This window comes from Numenius arquata, chromosome 2 (assembly GCF_964106895.1).
Source record: "Numenius arquata chromosome 2, bNumArq3.hap1.1, whole genome shotgun sequence".
Lineage (NCBI taxonomy): Eukaryota > Metazoa > Chordata > Aves > Charadriiformes > Scolopacidae > Numenius > Numenius arquata.
The window spans coordinates 89,861,403-89,879,265 of NC_133577.1; the positions used below are offsets into that span (position 1 = coordinate 89,861,403).

Below are 17,863 nucleotides of genomic sequence, written 5' to 3' on the forward strand. Positions count from 1 at the left end.
CCCACCACAGACAGAGTAATTCAAAAATCATACCAAATCACTGGAACTAGAAACAGTATTAATTTCGTTTCTACAGAGATTAGTTCTGCTGAATACAGAAAATTACACCCTTCAGTTTGTCATTTTGTTTATATGTTTTCATATTTGAAATAATATTTAACTGTTAAGTGGTCCTGACTGCAAAAACACCAGACTGTGTTTTCAATAAATAATTCCACTTTAATGGCAAAGTAATAATTTAGACAGATACAGTGCGCACACCTGCAAAAAAATATACGCAAGCTGGTTTACAAGCTAGAGGAACAATAAACCAATAGAAAATACATCATCCAGTTAAGTCCGATGACACCAAATACTTATTATTAGGGCTTTACAAAGACTACAAAACTTTTCAGATGATTTATTTCACTGTTTCTGTCTATTTACATGATATGTTACATCAAAAATGTACAAAATATAAAATGTGTACAGACAAATGTTTCACAAACAATTTCTGAGTTGTAAACTAGGTGGACTCACTGAGATGTATTGCAGGAAGTTTTGTATATGTGACATTGTGTGTTTGTGTGTTAAACATGGCAGGAAAAGATTTGCAGGTTTGCTCAGAGCGCAGGTACAGGAAAGAGCAGCTTTCCTTTAGTTCTTTGAGTCAGCCAAGGTGTACGTGCTGACATTTTGCATCAGAAATGGATCCAGATTTGGGGGGCATGATGTTGGTCTGACTGAATCCTACATGCATAAATTCAGTTAGAGTTTTATTAGGGCAATAGCACCGTGTAGGAACCTCTAGATTCAGCGATGCAGCTCAGTGCCATTTGGAAACTGCATTGATTTATCTTTGTTTTACAGCGAGTGACCACAGGGTGGCCACAAGGAGTTAATAGCACCAAATACACATCCTGAAGGTAACATCCATGGAGGTGTACAGTACGTGTCTACACAATGCCAAAGCCCTTAGATACCTTCTTGTTTATATGCACCTATTTCAACCGGATGCCTCTTGTGGTACAAAAAGCGTTTCCGATTATTCTGAGCAGTTTGAATACAATCTGGTTGTAGCCTGCCGTGACATATGCACTTAAAGCATTTTCAGATTTTTTCCCCCAAAAATGTATTGGCTTCGTATAGATATTGAAACATGCTGACTGTAGCATTGATAACTCCTGCATAGTCATAACAACTGTAAGTACAGGACAAACACACCAGGTAATAACAGCTTTTAAGGTTTGCATTCTGTATTTGTTTGCAACATACAGGAAATCTCAGCAAGTGAAACATCTCTTAACACCAACAGAATAAAATACAATTTTTTTTGTTTGTTTGTTTTCAATTTGATTTGTGCAAGGCTTTTTTTTTTCCTTTTTTTTTTTTTTTTTAATATTTACAATACCCACCCAGTAGACTGTGCAAAACCAACCCACTTTTACAGTATAAACTCTTCCTCTTCCACAGTGGACATCACTGCTTCAGTGTTCTTTTATGCTGAATTCTTCATGTACAACAATAGCAATCAAAACAACATGCTAAAACTAGAAAAAGGAAAAAAAAAAAACATATATTTGTGCTCATGCTGCATCAAGTGCATCCAGCTCTGCTGGATAAGAATTCAAAACATCTGTCCTCCAAAAACTCCATTCCATGGGACCAAATGGATTTGAGCTGATTTTCTCAGCATTTAGGTGGCAGTGGAAGTGGGTTTGGGTTCCTTGTGTATTTCTGAGGGTAGGCAGAGCAATCTATTCACAAGATAAAAATATTATATAGCAACTGTTCTTTCTCCTATCCATTACTTTAAAAAATCATGATATACAGTTATGAGGCTACTGTGTTAACTGACATTTTCTCATTAGTAAATGAAGAAAAAAACAGTGTAAATTACCAATGGTTTAGGAATTAAACCAACTGTAAAACTGTTCTAGAAATCTGTTTTAAGGCAGTGAGACAGCACCATAAGAAATGTTCCTTCTTTTTCACTGAAAAGGCTCAAACAAACGAAGCCCTAAAAAGCCTTTAATCAGTGTTGGTTAATAATTGGTATAAAACTGTTGTTAAGGAGTGGGCAGGTGGTTAAAAAAGACCTTTGTGGTAAAAACAACTTTATAAAATCTGTGACTCGTCTACTAAAAACTTGATGGAGCGCATCACCGTGACCATGGCAGTTAGAATTAAATTGGCACTTATCCAGCATATCACAGTCATGTTTTCTGGTGATTGCACAATACTGTTTGTGCTTTCTGAGTTACTATCATCATCTTTGACTCGTTTTGGAATGGGCAGTAGCGTACAACACAAACACCACTGCAGTCCTGTGACCAGCACCATGTGGCACAACAGAGGTTAGAAGAGAATTAGAAGACCGCATTTGTTCATGCAGTGCCTCAGGGTAAACTAAAGGAAAAACCAGAAGAAGTTGCACTGTAAACTTGTACAGAGAAGCAGAGACAGAGAGAAACAGAGAGAGAGAGAGAAAGAGGAAAAGGGAAAAAAAAATATTCCAGTTTGGCTAACGTGCAATCTGCTTAGATGCCCTTGGTCTAGGGCCCTTTCCAGTTGACAAATGGAGTCTCACCTGGCTCCATAGGTATTGAAATGCCTTGAAATTAAACTAATTCAAGCTTTCCACTTCAATTTTTCTTCCTGACTTTGCAGAGTTAGGTCTCCTGCCTACCTACAACACACCATTCTCACTCAGGGACCTCGGCGTGCTGCTTTAATACTGGCAGTGGTCTAGTGGAAACAGATTTTACCATCATCCTCCACCAAGGTTTGTCCCTTTCAGAGAGTTGATTCAAGGGATGAATCCAAAATGTCGTCATGGTGGCTGGTGCTATCACTGTCACAGCTTTGTGCGCTGGAATAGTTGGCTGCCTCTTGAAGCCTCATTAGCATATTCATCTGAAAGAAGAAAGCAATGTTTACATAATCTCGTCTCATTTAATGTTGCAGTGACCGTGTTAAAATTTAATTAAGCTCCCTTGCTGTATGAGGTGTGCTGGTATCTAGCTGAGGGGACCACACAAAAGGATTTCAGAAAGGGCAGAGTGTCAGCGGCTCCTCCTGGCACCCTTTTCATTGCCTTGTGGTCTTTAAATAGAAGTTTAAAGGTCCGAAGAGCCAGAGGGATACAGTGGAGCTGCCTGATAACTCTCTCTAATTCAGGGGTGAGACCGGCTGCAGCTGCAGCATGGGCAGGGGAAGGAAGCCATATCACAGCTGGACATCTGGGCCCGTATTTGGAGACAGTCAAGCTTCCAAATAATTTTTGGATGGCGTAGACACACTACATTGGAAAAGCAACTGAAAACATAATCACACTACCATACCCCCTCTGCAAGAGAGAAACAGGGAGGGAGCGAGAGAGGGGTGGACTGAGGCCAGCTGCTTCACAGAAGAGTCCCATCTGCTGTCGAGGGGCTGACCTCAGCAGGGAAGCAGCAACAGATCCTCCTACGCAGGAGAGGACAGCCCCCACATAATTTGGGGATTATTAGAACCTGAAACCCATCTGAAAAATCATCAAAAAGCAGTGTTAAGCCCCAGAAAATTACTTGGATGCTTGACGTCTAACTCTGTGTAATGATCAGGATTTTATTTATAAAACACCAGCTTCTGCCAGCATGCTCAGGGCTGCAAGCAATGTTGATATTGCTTTAGTGTTTTTCAAGGAACAAAACCACTGTCATTACAAAAAAAAAAGCAGGCAACGAAAAACCAAAGAGAAAGAGGTATTCTTGTGTGGTTTTGTGTTAAGCCCCTTTCCCTAGTTTGCTCAGGAATCCTTACATTTCTATGGTTTCAACCTGCACATCTTCTAAAGTTGTCCCTAGGCATTGAACAGCATTTAATACTCTTTAAAACTAGCAGATAGCTTTTGCTGAAGGTTTAATAGGTATCCATGTTTGAGAATACAGGATACATGCAGTGGGTGTGCAATGCAGACTGCACGTGACATGTCCTGTTTCCACAAGCGCAGCGTCTGTCTCCCCATCGGCTCCACCGCAGGCAGGGGCAAGCCCTCCCTTCACAAGTCTTAAACTTCTGATATTTAGTCAGATAGATTCTGGTCACAGTGCGCAGGGAGCAGGGGTGAAGGGACACTAAACTCGAGCTGCCCACATATTTTCACCTTAGTGGAGATGAAGCACGTGTGCTGGAAGCCTGGCCAATACACTCACTGGCAGCCCAAATCACAGGCTCAAACAATCACCCCAAAGTTTATGGACTGGGAAGCAGGGGATCAAATGAAGTTTTTCTCCCAAACACTTCAGTGAGTCTGAGGAGTCATTTTCTTAGCACTGACAAGAGTAAAATGCATTTTCCTCTGAGAAATTCCCTTTTCCAAGGGCTGCCTGTATTCCAGAAGTACAGTGCTCTAAAATGCTATTTTGAATTCTGATAAAGGCAATCTGTGGAGAAAGCACTGTGCAGGAATAGGAGTTTGATACATGCAATTTAATAGTCCATTATCAGAGGCTGCAATGGTAAACCCAAATGTCTGGAATCATATTTAAATAAAACAATACATGGCATTGAGGGAAATCAACCTCTTATCTTTTAATGCCACCACACTTGCATTTCTTTTACTTTAAGACTGTTCTACAGTCATCAGTTATCTTGAAATGTTCCGAGGAATGGGAGAATGGCTGTCTAATTTGCATTTCCACTAAATTCTCTATGATAGACAAGTTAGATAATACACATTTCTCAGTCCTTCATTTGTAGAATGTACATGAAGGACTGCCCAACCGGGAAAGGTGTTTTTAGAATAAGCTGATAATAAGTTGCTGAAGAGTGGTACTCAAACATGATAATGATGAAGACCAGATACATTTCTGGGCAGATGGGAAATGCAAACAATTTAGGGACGTATTAACATGATGGTGATACCTGTCCTCCTACTTGATTTTCTTTTTATTTTCAACCTTTTTAATAAATCATAGTAGGATTAATTTTAAAAGCCCACTTTGGAACAGGTACACAGTAGTTTTTTACTGTACAGTGTACAATTTAACATGTGACAGTAAAGTACATACTGAAAAGCTTTTCCCCCAAAGTTTAAATCTTACCAAGGGATCCCCCTCTGTATCAGTTTGTGGAACGTGTTTTGAGGTGGTTCCTTCCTTTGCCGATGCATAACCTTCATAACCAACATCTTCTGGTCTTAACTGAAGTAGCGATGGCCACTCATGCTGTAGAGATGCAGAGCTCCATGGATAGGTATCAGCTACCCACTTGGAGGGATCCTCCCAGGGTGCCCTCTTACCGTACATCTATATTATGGATATAACACGGGTCAGTATCCTATGGAGTTTTCAGTACCAGTTTTAACAGCAGACAAAAGTCATCAAAAACATCTAAACCATTTTAGTAAGTGGTTAGCTTTCAGATGTGCTCAGCACTCGGATATGATAAGACATTCGAAAGACCTCATATCCATCAATGCTCCTTCAATACCCAGAGTGGCTGCAAGTTGAAAAGCACTCCAAAACTAGTGAAACTTGTAGGCAACAGTGGGAGCCATAAATTCTTGATACAATGTGAAGTGAAACCTTTTGGTAATTTGCTTAAGGCGTATCGGTGAAATTAACTCAGACCTATCTAAACCATTCCAGTTAATTGGATTTTGTTTGAAGTGAATTAGGAAGTGCCAGTACAGATTGTTCTCTTCTCCTAGCAAAATGGGATGCAGAAGCAGACACCTGTCCATCTGAAGTTTGAGATCTTTCACAAAGCTAAGAGAAGAAATTCACAAAGGATAGGTTTTCCCTACTGTGAAGCACAAAATTGTTTGTGAATCTGGAAGGAGGACAGAGGAAGGAAGAATTAGAATATTGCAACTTTAGGAGGTGTGGTGGCTTCCTAACTAAAATGTACCCTTCTCCACACTGCTGTTCACAAGCAACATGTTAACCAGGAGCCCCTTGGCTGCTATTTTACAGATTTCCTTTAGCTGTGACAATGACACATGGGGATGGGGAGCCATTCACCAGGGCTTTCTGTGATTTCTCCCAGCTCAAACAGGCTCGGGCAATCCAAGAAGCAGCATAATATTGGCAGGGCATATGCTCATGGAGCATTTAGATGGGCTGCACTTCTAAAGGGAGTGAAACAGTGAAGGATTTTAGTGCTAAAGCCAGAGAGAGGAGTTGTGCTTATCACTGCAACACCTGCTCCCAGGCACTTGCTGAATCTAGAGCTCCAGGTTAGGCAGCCAAGTTCCCTATATTATATACAGAGATACTCAGACTCCTTCTGGCCTGAAGCTAGGCTGCTATAACATGGATCTGCCTAAATAAGCCAAGAGGAAATGTTTCTCAGGGAGGTAGCAGGCTAACTCCAGGCTGTAGGCAGCACCTCCCCTCATCTGAGATTATCAGTGATTAAATCTTTTCTGGAATCTGAAGCAAGGCTTGTAAATTCTGTGTCTGACAAGTGAGTTTGCAAAGCACCAGGCTAGAAAGACATTTTCTACCTGTCCATGGTTCCAGTACATCTAATTATATCATATAAATGATCTGTTTATTATTAATAATGTTATTCTACGGAAGCAATCCAAAGAAGCTAAAAATTGGAACAGTTCATGAAACAATCTATTTTCTTCTATATGCTGCCATCTTCTGCTCCAGAATTGAAGTTTTCATTTAAGTAGGTACCCTGTATACTTGGGAAAATATGAGCATGAAGATTATCACTGCATTTTTATAGCTGTTCTAAGCAAGCGCTGTTAATCTCACCGTGGCTGTTCTATCAGATGTTTGGCAGTTTTTTGCACAAGGCATAAACATTCTGTAATTCCCAGAGAGATAAGCAGTTTCAAAAAGCGTGAGATATTCAACAGGCAAGATTCTAAACCTCCATTGCATCTGTATGTCACTATGTCAATACAAGGTGATAAAGAAACCGCAGCTGCTTACACAGTTCTTTGACTAGTCCATAACAATCCCCTCTGCACTGTGCAGTAATTTCTTTCAGTGTCATGTGTGGCAAAAAACTGTCTTTCCACAAAGCATCTTTTTAGAGGACACAGAATTGCAGTGCAGTAAAAAAAAAGGAAAAGAGAGAAAGCGAAATAAAGACTGGAAAAAAAAGAAAAAGAAGGAATAATTTCAAGATTTAGGTTTGCTCCAAAGATGTGGAATAGTCTGAAATCTCAACCTGTATAGGACAGCTTACAGTGCTATCTACAGCAAATCTATTTGTAGCCCCCTTTCTATTAAAGTAGAAGAAATTTTAATCGTTCATTAACAACCAGTGGAACTCCTGCTAACACTGAGCTCTGGAGAGGACAGGATAGAGGGAACTGTGAAGCACTCTGATCTGATGGCAGTTACCCAAAACGAGAATTACAGTCAGGAGAAAGCCTTAGCCCATATAGAGAAAGAAAAAGGAGAAACAAAGATACGGGAAATGAAAACAGGGTTGCAAAATATAAGGGCAAAAAGAGACAGACCTTCATGTTCAGCAGGGCCAAAGAGTAAAATATCTCAATTTGGTTAGATAAGGCCAGTAAACGTTTTTTTTTTTTCTGAATGGTGAAAATATCCTTGTTCACAAGCTTTCCTGCACAAGCCTGTGTGCCTACATGCATATGTAGGTGGGAGAGGATTACACATACCAAAACTATTTTCTTACACCAGTGCAAGGGCTATTAACTCTTCCATGCAGGGATAGGCTGAGACTGCCTTGAATCAGGTAGGCAATCTAAGCTGTATTTAGCATTGCTGTGAACTCTTTTAAACGGTGAAAAAGAAGAACCTTCCTCCAGTCACAGAGAAGAAACCTTCTTCATAAAATACAGGATATGCTAGTGCTGGAGTAGACAAAGCTAATTTATACATCAGAGTAAAAGCCGGTCAAAAGGAGTTCAAGGCTGATTTCTATAATCCCTCCACAAATTTTCTTCTTGCAAACACAACAGCATCCATACTTGGATGCATTGGTTAAAAGCAGCTTGGAGAAAGCCTATGAAACTAATTTAAAAAAATTTGCTGGGAAACAAATGACATACCTGAAGTCCTTCTCTCACAGCTTCAAGAAGATATGGCACTAGGGAATAGTTCCAGAGGTCTGTGAACCACACTCTGGAGCCATCAACGTCCATAGGGCAAGGGAGGAAGAGGCGGGGGCCTGGGAAGTCAAGTTATGTTTTAAAAAAGGTAGAACTAGGGAACACACTAAAAATAATCTGCACAGAATTAAAAGAGTAGTATTGGAGAAAACTCAAGTGAAGAGAATACTTATACAGGACTACAATAAGGGAGCTATCAGTCTCCTGTTATTAAAAATGAACTAGTGTCATTTTATCCAATTTAAGGCCTGATGAAAACTTAAAAGCTTTATTGGCAAAGCTATATAAAAGGGTAACTTCTTTGCTAACACGGCTATTACACTGAAAGACCTCAGGTACACGTGTATCTCCCACCTGTTAGTTTGCTGAACTGACTGTCCAGGTATTTTTATTGCTGTAATTATACTGCAGTGTCAAGGCAGGGAAAAAATTAAGCCTAGGGAAGTTGCTATTGAGGTAATTTTTTGTAAATTTAACTTTTTAAAATTATGATAATTTACCTGAAAGTCTTTAGCAACCAAGGCAGAAATACCAGGAAATACATACTCTCTCATTAAACTTTCCATTTTCATTTCAATCTTACTGGCAACTAGACAATTTCCCCACACTGATGTTGTGCTTCCCATTGAGAGATGACAACTTTTAAAAAGATGATATATCCTTCACAAATCTCTAAAATCTTCAGCCTGCATCCTTATTTCAAACAACTCCACCGATGGACTCACCAATGGTTACATCTGAAGAGCTGTGCGTTTCTAGGAAGCTGTTGAGATGATGCCACGTTTTGGGGATCCAGTCAATGATTTTGATGAGATCATTATTGCGTATGTTCTTTTCTATTTCAGTCTCAATCAGTTTCCTTCTCAGATATCTGCCCAAGAAACCTTTAACAGGCTCTGTGTGATTAGCACACAGCACCCACCTGAGTAGAAAGGATAAATGTCAAGCAGCAATGAATAGCAAATACATAATTTCCTCGTAAACATACAAATGAAGGTAATGGCATAAGCTTCTGAATCTTGTTAGTCAGCAAGTATGAAACTGCTCCAATAAACCATGTTGCCCACTGCTACAAAACAATCATTACAGGTTTCAGCAGGAATTCAAGACACTGCTGAAGACAAATGGAATGCAAGAACACAATCGTCTTCAGCAACTTGCCAGAGGTGCCAGAAAGTATCTTATTTCTTTCACTATTCCCTGACATCATTCAGAGACCCATCAATACAAGAGACACACAGAAGCTAAAATACTTTGCTGTGATGAGACACAAGATCAATGTTTCTTGAAGAACTGGGCTGAGAAGCAGGGAGCTATGCAAACACAGCCACAGTAAATACAGAATGAATGTACCTGAAATTGTGATGCAGCTCCAGATTTGGTGAAGAAGAAACTCCCTGGTTCATGGTTCCAATAATATAGGGACTGAAAAAAGAAAAGTATTAGGGTTTTTTGAGGAAGAATCCATTCAGATATTCAGAGAATATTCTTTTATCTTATCAGTACTAGGTCAATTTTAAAAGAGTCTCTGGATGTACTGTAGTTTTACATTTAAAGTAATTCTGAGATGCCCTTTTTAAAATGTTTATTCTTGTATGATTTCCCTCCCTGCACATTTGTAGCTTACTAGTACTCATCTGTAATAAAAAAAAATAAATGAGGTAACCCTGTCCTCATGTACCTAATAATTTTGCAGTAGACTTAGAGTTTTAATTTCAGAAGCCAGTGAATCTCATGAGTAAGACACAGGATGCAGTGATTTTATGAAGGGAAGACCCTATGATGGCACTTTTACAGCAGAAATAGCCAATGTTATAGGCCAGTAAAATTTCCAGAACACATTATTTTTATTCTTGCTTGGCAATAAAGGACGGTCAGCAAACTTCATACATCTGCTACTGGAAAACTGTAGGAAGTGCAAGTCCACCAGATACACAGCCGCTTCTGCATGGCATAGTTTGTGGGTTCGCACATATCCCAAATTCCACTATGCATTTCTTCTTACTCTCCCATAAGCTGTCCTCATGGTACTAATGAGCTTGTGTGATCTGACAGGGTGAAAGGGATAAGACCCTAACACACTCAAGCGTTTAAGTACATTCTTAAATTCTGTGGTACATTTACATCTCACTGAGATGCATGGGAGTCAGATACCTAAGGTGAAGCAGACACCTAAGGACTTCACTGAAGAGGGTTAAAATTATTTAAGCACAGCCTATAGGAGTCTAAGTTTCCACTGGGACATTTTATTTTGCAAAATAACAACTTTTACCATTTTAAATGCAAAAGGTGTGTGAAAGGGGAGAGAAAAGCTACTACTTACCATTTATTATATTTACAGTTGAGGAAACCATTGAAGATGTCACTTAGTGAACTGATGTGGTGGAGGTTATCAAGAATTATGACCACAGGGAGGTCAGCACCATTGTTGTCAGCACTGCATTGCTCAGCTAGGTTTGCTAGGTATTGTCGCAGGTCCTTCAGCAGAATTAACAAAAAAAAAAACCCAGAAAAGATTAATGCAATTAGACTGCAGATGTAATTTCAGTGGAAAAGATTTTCAGAAAAATACAGAGACTGCTAAAGAGTTTCCCCACTGTGGATCATTCAGCTGGATCAGCACATGCGGGAAGACCTGCTTCTTAGACAGGGTAACACTGAAGCCACACGCTAGGAAAAACAAAGGCACGAAACATAAGGCAAGTGACTGAAGCATACACATTCCTATTGGTGGATACATTTCTTAGAAACGTGCTGATAAAATATCTTATCTCCAGAGGAAAGTAGGTTGCAATAAAATATGTCATTTCCAATGGGCTGACATACTCACATTAATTGTTGGACCTCCATTCTTATGAATGGCACATTTATATACCAAAAAACCCACCACCAAATTATCACACAATTTAGGCATATTGAACTGCTCCTTCAGGTATCTCCTTTCACCACTCTCACTGAAAATCTGTTTGATCTTTTGGGGATACTATATCACACTTCATAATAAAATTTGTTCTGTAAATTCTTTTTTTCTGTCAGCTATCTGTCTGGCTGCTGTTTGGTGCTGGACTAAAAGAGAGCTTTCTATAGTAAAAACATTTCATATTTTTCTCAACATTTTGTTGCCCTTAAGGGTCTGAGCTAGTCAAGTTTTACAGCTGTATCTCGAGGTATCTAATTCTGTCAGTGTTGGGAACGCTCAGTATTATGCACAAAGTTCCTATTACCATTTCACTTTCTAGATCAGGGATAGCAGAATCTTTTCTTCTTTAATGGGAACATGCAATCTTTTTTATTTCAAGAAAGACTTTTGTTTGGCTTTTTATGATCAGGTGTCTCTAGAGGAACATCATGGGTTTCTTCCATGGAATAGCACCATCTGTATTATTCAAACACACTTGGTATTTGACAATGTTGTTTTTTCTTTTTCACTACAAACTCAAAAGTTCCATATAAATCTTAATAGAAACAAAGAAAAAAGAAAAAAAAAAACAAAACCAAACCAAAATCTCAAAATAAAGACACATACAACAAGCAATTTACCAGAAATCCAAAAGCTTGCTCTTTCGTGGGACAATTTTCGTTATAAATGTATATGGTACAACAATAAAACATAAACACATCCCCTGCCAAAGTAAATGGCATCACAATCCTCTGTATAAAGACAGTGAAAACTGGTGTTTTTACTGGAATGGTCCTCTCACCCCTTTGGGATCTGTATGTTCTTCCTTCTTATATTATGCTAACATTCATTATGTTCTGTGCGTATCAGAAAGCTCTTGGCAAAGCCTTTTACTTTCTTTTCCCTGGGCACCAAGTTAGGAGTATACCCTATTTAGGACAGCAAGTGAATAGTATTATCTGTGGCTAGCACAGTAGTCATGCTAGAAGCTTGATAATCCGAGCTATGTAAATCACTGTGAATGTGACATGATGCATGAGGCAATTTCAGTACGGTCAGCTTCCTGATCAATGCAAGCCAGAAACCATGGTAGCAGCTGTATTTATCTAGTGCTGATTAAGAAGCTGAACACAAGACAGTAATTCAAAATCCCCATTCTGCAATCTTTGTTAAGAATAGGTTGCTATTACCACTATATAAAAGCAAGTTAGACTAGTATTACTACATATCCAACCTTTTTACAGATAGTCTAAGAATTTAATTTATATAGGAATTTGATTCTGCATCTGTCTTTAAGGTGGGTTTCCTCAAGTGAAGGAAAATTCAGACGTCCTTCACAGTGCTTCAGCAGTTTGTTTAGAACAGAAAGATCTAGTCCTTGTCCCACACTGGGACTGAAGACTGAATTCTTGTAGGAAAAAATGCTAACTGAGCAACAAAACAGTATGCAAATTAATAGGATCTGCTCTGCATCATCACTACAAATTGGGCAATAGGTTATCTTTTCAACTGTAACTTACCTTGCTTGACTTGTGATCTACGTTAAAAGTTGCAATTGCATCCTCAGTTTTTTTTCTGCCAGATTTAGTTATAATATATTCAGCCAGCCTGTTAGCTAAATAGGTCTTTCCTGTGCCACTGGGTCCCGACAGAATAATTCGGCGATGCTCCGTCAGTAAATTAAAGTACCGCTGGGTAATTGGCTTAGGAATTAATGTGTCAAACACAAAACTGTCCAAACTGTTTTCTTCCACTCCTGGGAACAAAAGAAAAGAAAAATGGCCTGTCCTTATCTTTGCTACGGTAGGTTTGGCCTAGCACCCGATGGCATCAGTGCTACGCTCAAAGCAAGGTAAGATACTTCTGCCTAAATCAAATTCCTAGCAAGGGCTTCATTTCTGTGGAAATGCTTATATCCTTCCACAGGGCCAAGAAAATTAAACGGCGGTAGTGGGACAAGATGGGTGGGAGAGATGAAATCAAAGTAAATGTGAAGAGAAGGCTCGGTGAGGCAAAGATGTATGTTTCAGACACTACAGGCAACCATGACAAAAAAAAGGTCAAAGTGACAGCCGCAAGGGTTACCAGTTGTCACATCAATGTCTGTATAGTTCTTCTGAAGGCCCCCCTCTCCTCCAATAGCAAATCCCTGCAGCTTTTGAAATGTAGTGAACTTTTCCTGCAGAACTGGGTAAGGCATAAATATTTCTCATCATAATCTCTGGTTTGGGGTTGGTTTTTTGCCACTAATCAGAAATTTGTACTTTGGTGTGATTTGGCAGTAAGGCAGAGAAAGACAGGTCTTCTTAGATTTGCCTTAAAATGCTGCACTATGATAGGTATTGTACAATGTCTTACAGAGAGTTTGTGTGATAAATGACTCCTTGAACTGGAGACAAAATACAGAAAGGTCAGGTGAAGGGAAGGGGGACTGCAGTGAGGAACTCTACAGTATCTGCAAAAATATTCTTGGGGTTTTACCTTTCAAGTTCACAGTGATGACGTTATTATCTCCAACCAGATATCCACAAGGCAGCAGCTCAGGCACTTCTAGGCTATGGGCTCTAATTACATCCCCTATACAATAGCTAGCAATGCAGTCAGAGCTTAAACCCAGACTAGTAGTCGGATCCACTCGGAAAATATATTCCTGAAATTATATGAAAACATAAGACATAAAAATAAAAATGGTTATTGAATGAAAGCAGTATGGAAAATATTTTGGTACAGGTGAAGTCACTCGACAAGGAGATTCTTGCAGTCATATTTAATAGAGAACAAAATTTTTAATGTTGCTGGGGTTTTTTTAATGATTGTAGGCAATCAATCATTAAAAAAACCCCAGCAACACTAAGAATAAAGTTTAATAGTGCTGTTAGCTATATGCCAAAAAACAAAACAAAAAACTTGGCAAGACAACCCAAAGAATAAAGAATTTTCCTTGTGTGAAAAAGAAAACTGAATTAATACTTGAGTTAATTTTTTAGTATCTTACCTTAAAGAGACGTCTGATTACACCATCTAAAACGTCCCATTTTGTTTTTCCGCTGACTCCAATTGATCCTATCAGATATGCATGTGGTTTTTGATCCTGAAAAGAAAGATTTTTGGAAACAGGACTGAAAATGGTGGCAATTATTTTTCTATGAAGATTCATCATTTTCCCAATGAAGAAAAATAACATTATTTAATAACATTATTTAGAACGGGATACATCTTTGTTAATAATCTCTGTGCCAGAAACAGGTAGAGATGATATTACTTTGGTACATCTTTATAAGCAAGGAAACGCGGTATCTTATTCTGCTCTTTGATCACATCTGTGTTTATAAAGAGCTGAATATAAATAAAAGTTGCACTGTATTTATATTTTTTTGTAATACAGAGCATGGAAACACGACAATGCAATTCCAAATTGATTACCTCAGTAATATATTCACAGTTGCACCCTAAGGGGTCCAAGGCATAAATCTCATTTATAGCAACTTTAAAATAGAGATAGCAAGTCTCAGAACATCCTACTACTAATTAAACTGAGAATTGGTAGCGTCTGAGCCACCACAAAGGCAGAAGGAAGCCATATGAGCTTAGTTTATGGAGAGTGCCCAACTGTATTGAGCGTGGATGACAGAGAAGAGAGCTGTTATCTTTAGGGTATTTCCCTTCAGTTCCTGGCTGAAAATACTAAAACAAGTTGAGCTGCTATACTGCAAGATTTGCCTGAGTTATAATTTTGCATCTAGACCTTTGGCTAATGAACTTACCTTGGCTCGACTATAGCCCTTGTTTATGGTGACTAAAATTTTCACACTATGACCTTCCTTGTGGAGTGCTCCATTAGTGACATCATCCAACAAAATATCTACAATAAAAGAAGGGAAGTGATCAACCTGACAAATTGCATCAGTTATGTTCACATCAGCAGTTCAATACTTGTTCAGAGGATTTTTTTGGTTAAAAAGTAAGGCTGCCATCACAACAACTTGCAATCATTTTAATCCAGATTTGTTCCTAATTCACCTTTTCTGTTGGAGATGAAAAAAAAACCTTACAATTTGTCAATTTTTGAAGCAATATTAGGAGTTTTAATCGTATAGAAATGAATAGGGAATCCATAAATAAATAAATTCTTGCATTATAGTCTTGCCTTTGCTTTGCTTCTTGGAATTTGTTCAAAATTACCATACATCCACAAAGTAATGTTTAAAACCTAACTTAAGTTTATATCTTTGGGCACTCATTGTGCCCTTAAGAGTGTTGTAAGGAGAAAAACAAGAAATCCTTGCATTGATATGTTTGTTGCTAAGTAAAATAGCATTTAATTTCTCTTTCCAGTTGATTTCTTTACTTTCTGTACCCATGGCGTGGATAGAGTCTTTTTTACCCCCACAATACAGGCTTAGAAACAGTATCCACTGGAAGAACACTTTGGAGTCCTCCAGAATATGGGATTCTGTATTCAGCTATTCCTCTAAGAAAAGGTTTCATTTTTCTTGAAGGTAAAGAGTGATTCTTATCTGCTCTGTGCCTCCATTCCTACCTCTTCAATGACACCTGAAATGAGAAAGCAGGAGGATGCTTTTCTGGCTGAGGGCTGAGCTGGCAGCTTTATTGCAAGGGATAAAACTGGTGTCTTCCTCTAAAAGTTCTCCCAGAGATTTCACTGTTAGACATTTAAACTATCAAATTAGGAGAGATTTGGATTTGCATTTTCTTCAAAGGGAAGCACAGTAATCCACTACCCTAAATCCTGCTCATTCTTATTGTGGTGATTGAAGAAAAGCATTAACTTCATGTCATAGTCTGCACAAGGTCAGATCTCACCCAAATGAAATGAGGTGCCAGAAAGATTCAGTCACTTGCTCAAAGCAAAACCAAAGAAGTCTTATGAATATGACTTCAATGAACGCATTAAAAAAAAAGTCCTCATGTAAAATGCTTCATAACTTACACTCAGGTCTACAAAGCAGATTCTGCTGTTGTTTTGTTGTTGTTGTTGTTGTTGTTTGTTTTTTTCTTTTTACTGATTGAGTGAAGAAGCATTTTTGTTGTGAGATTAAATAAATCCGCATTTGTTTTGTTCCAGGCAGACAGTTTTTCTGTGCCACTAACACTGAATGTTTCACTTCACTTCTTGTGTTTTGGCATATTTGACAAACCTTAACAGTTTCCATAATGTCATAGTTCATCTGAGGGCAATTACCAATAGAACTGATCCCCCTGTGAAATTTTCCAATCTCTAAATGACCCTCATGTAGCCTTTTATATACATTCTTCTGTAAATCTTAAGGAATGAGGAACCACTCTGTGGCTAGAAAAAAATTCCACTCTCCCTCTCACTGACATGAGGGGCTGAGACGATGCCCAAGGGGGTCTAATTCCATGGTGGTGCTAAGTGCTTTATTTACCTCCTGCCACACCTCCTGCTTAGGTGTCCTTTGGTGGCTCTTGCTCACTTCTTGTCTGAGGTCTAGCACTCTTTTCATCAGACAGTACAGACAGATTCTTGTACTGGTCCTTGTTTGCTGCTCTTTACTCCATTGACTGACTGAAACACAGGTGTCTGTGATCAGCAAGCTCCTTTCCAGCTTGCCACTCACACCTATCTGGAGAAGATGGTCCTACCCGTAGGAAGTGGCAATGGATAGCTTTGGGCATTTCCAGATGGCCACAGTCATTTACGGCAATGAAGCTGGTGAGGGGTCTGGAGAATAAGTCTTATGAGGAGAGGCTAAGGGAGCTGGGGTTGTTCAGTCTAGAGAAAAGGAGGCCGAGGGGAGATCTTATCGCTCTCTACACAACTACCTGAATGGAGGTTGTAGGGAGGCAGGGGTCGGTCTCTTCTCCCAAGTCACAGGTGACTTGACAAGAGGAAATGCCCTCAAGGTGTGCCAGGGGAGGTTCAGATTGGATATTAGGAAAAATTATTACACTGAAAGGGTTATTAAGCACTGGAACGGGCTGCCCAGGGAAGTGGTTGAGGCACCATCCCTGGAGGTATTTAAAAGACAAGTTGACATAGTGTTTAGTGACATGGTTTAGTGATGTTTTTTTATCAGAGTTAAGTTGATGGTTGGACTAGATGATCTTAAAGATCCCTTCCAACCTAGTTGATACTATGATTCTATGATTCTAATTTGGAGACCCTGGTCTTCCAGGAAGTGCCATGGCATTTTTTAATATGATGAGCCAAAGCCCTCGTTGTCTCTCTCAGCTTAGTCCCCAGCATGATTAACCTCTTTGTATCTCAGGGACTTTTGTTCAATAGCACTCCAGCTGCCGCAGAAATCCCACAAGGCTTGGTAGGAGGTTTTCACCCTTCCAAGTTCTCTGGCACAGCAACAAAATGATAATCACAGTGATCAAAAAGGCTGAATTCATAATCAAATGAAATCCTCCACTCCTCATTAGGCACCCTTACTTCTTTAATTTCTTATAACCAGAAGTAATTACTTTGCATGCTAGAAAAACGTTTAGAACCAATAACACAGAAAATTATATAAAGCTTATATTATGTTTATTCCTGTATCTAGACAGAGTTAGTGCCAAGCGATAAAGTGCTCATAGCTGCTGCTCATGAAAGAGATTCTACAATTGCCTTTTTGCAAAAAAGTCTGTTCTGGTTTTTATTTTATTTTTTTTATGTGTGTGGATGTGTGAGCAGGAACCATAGTTAAAGATTTTTCGCCCTGTTTTTGCAACACTTCATTGTATACTGAGGCCCAGCTCAGGCTCATCCACGCTTAAAGTTAAACCTGGCAAAAAAGTAGGCTGGAATGTAAATAAAAAATATATCAAATTTCATATAAAATTTGATATTAACCAGAAGAAATATTCAAATATCCATGTAATCAATGACTGGCAAGATAATACAACTAACTGCCAATGCAAATTAT

The 17,863-nt window shown here is 39.0% G+C and overlaps 1 protein-coding gene across 3 annotated transcripts in view; it reads right to left on the minus strand.

The window, feature by feature from the left end:
• Positions 1–1,376: 1,376 nt before the first annotated feature.
• The window catches only part of NAV3 (neuron navigator 3), a 270,214-nt gene continuing 253,727 nt past the window's right edge, over positions 1,377–17,863 (minus strand). For all 3 annotated transcript variants that reach the window (XM_074168208.1, XM_074168207.1, XM_074168209.1), the window contains 10 exons: positions 14,732–14,829; positions 13,963–14,058; positions 13,449–13,617; positions 12,488–12,723; positions 10,392–10,546; positions 9,422–9,493; positions 8,794–8,990; positions 8,009–8,127; positions 5,067–5,270; positions 1,377–2,895 (listed from right to left, as the gene is read on the minus strand). In XM_074168208.1, the coding sequence (XP_074024309.1) occupies positions 2,776–2,895; positions 5,067–5,270; positions 8,009–8,127; positions 8,794–8,990; positions 9,422–9,493; positions 10,392–10,546; positions 12,488–12,723; positions 13,449–13,617; positions 13,963–14,058; positions 14,732–14,829 (1,466 nt within the window). In that variant the 3' untranslated portion in view covers positions 1,377–2,775. The remainder of the gene's footprint in view (positions 2,896–5,066; positions 5,271–8,008; positions 8,128–8,793; positions 8,991–9,421; positions 9,494–10,391; positions 10,547–12,487; positions 12,724–13,448; positions 13,618–13,962; positions 14,059–14,731; positions 14,830–17,863) is intronic.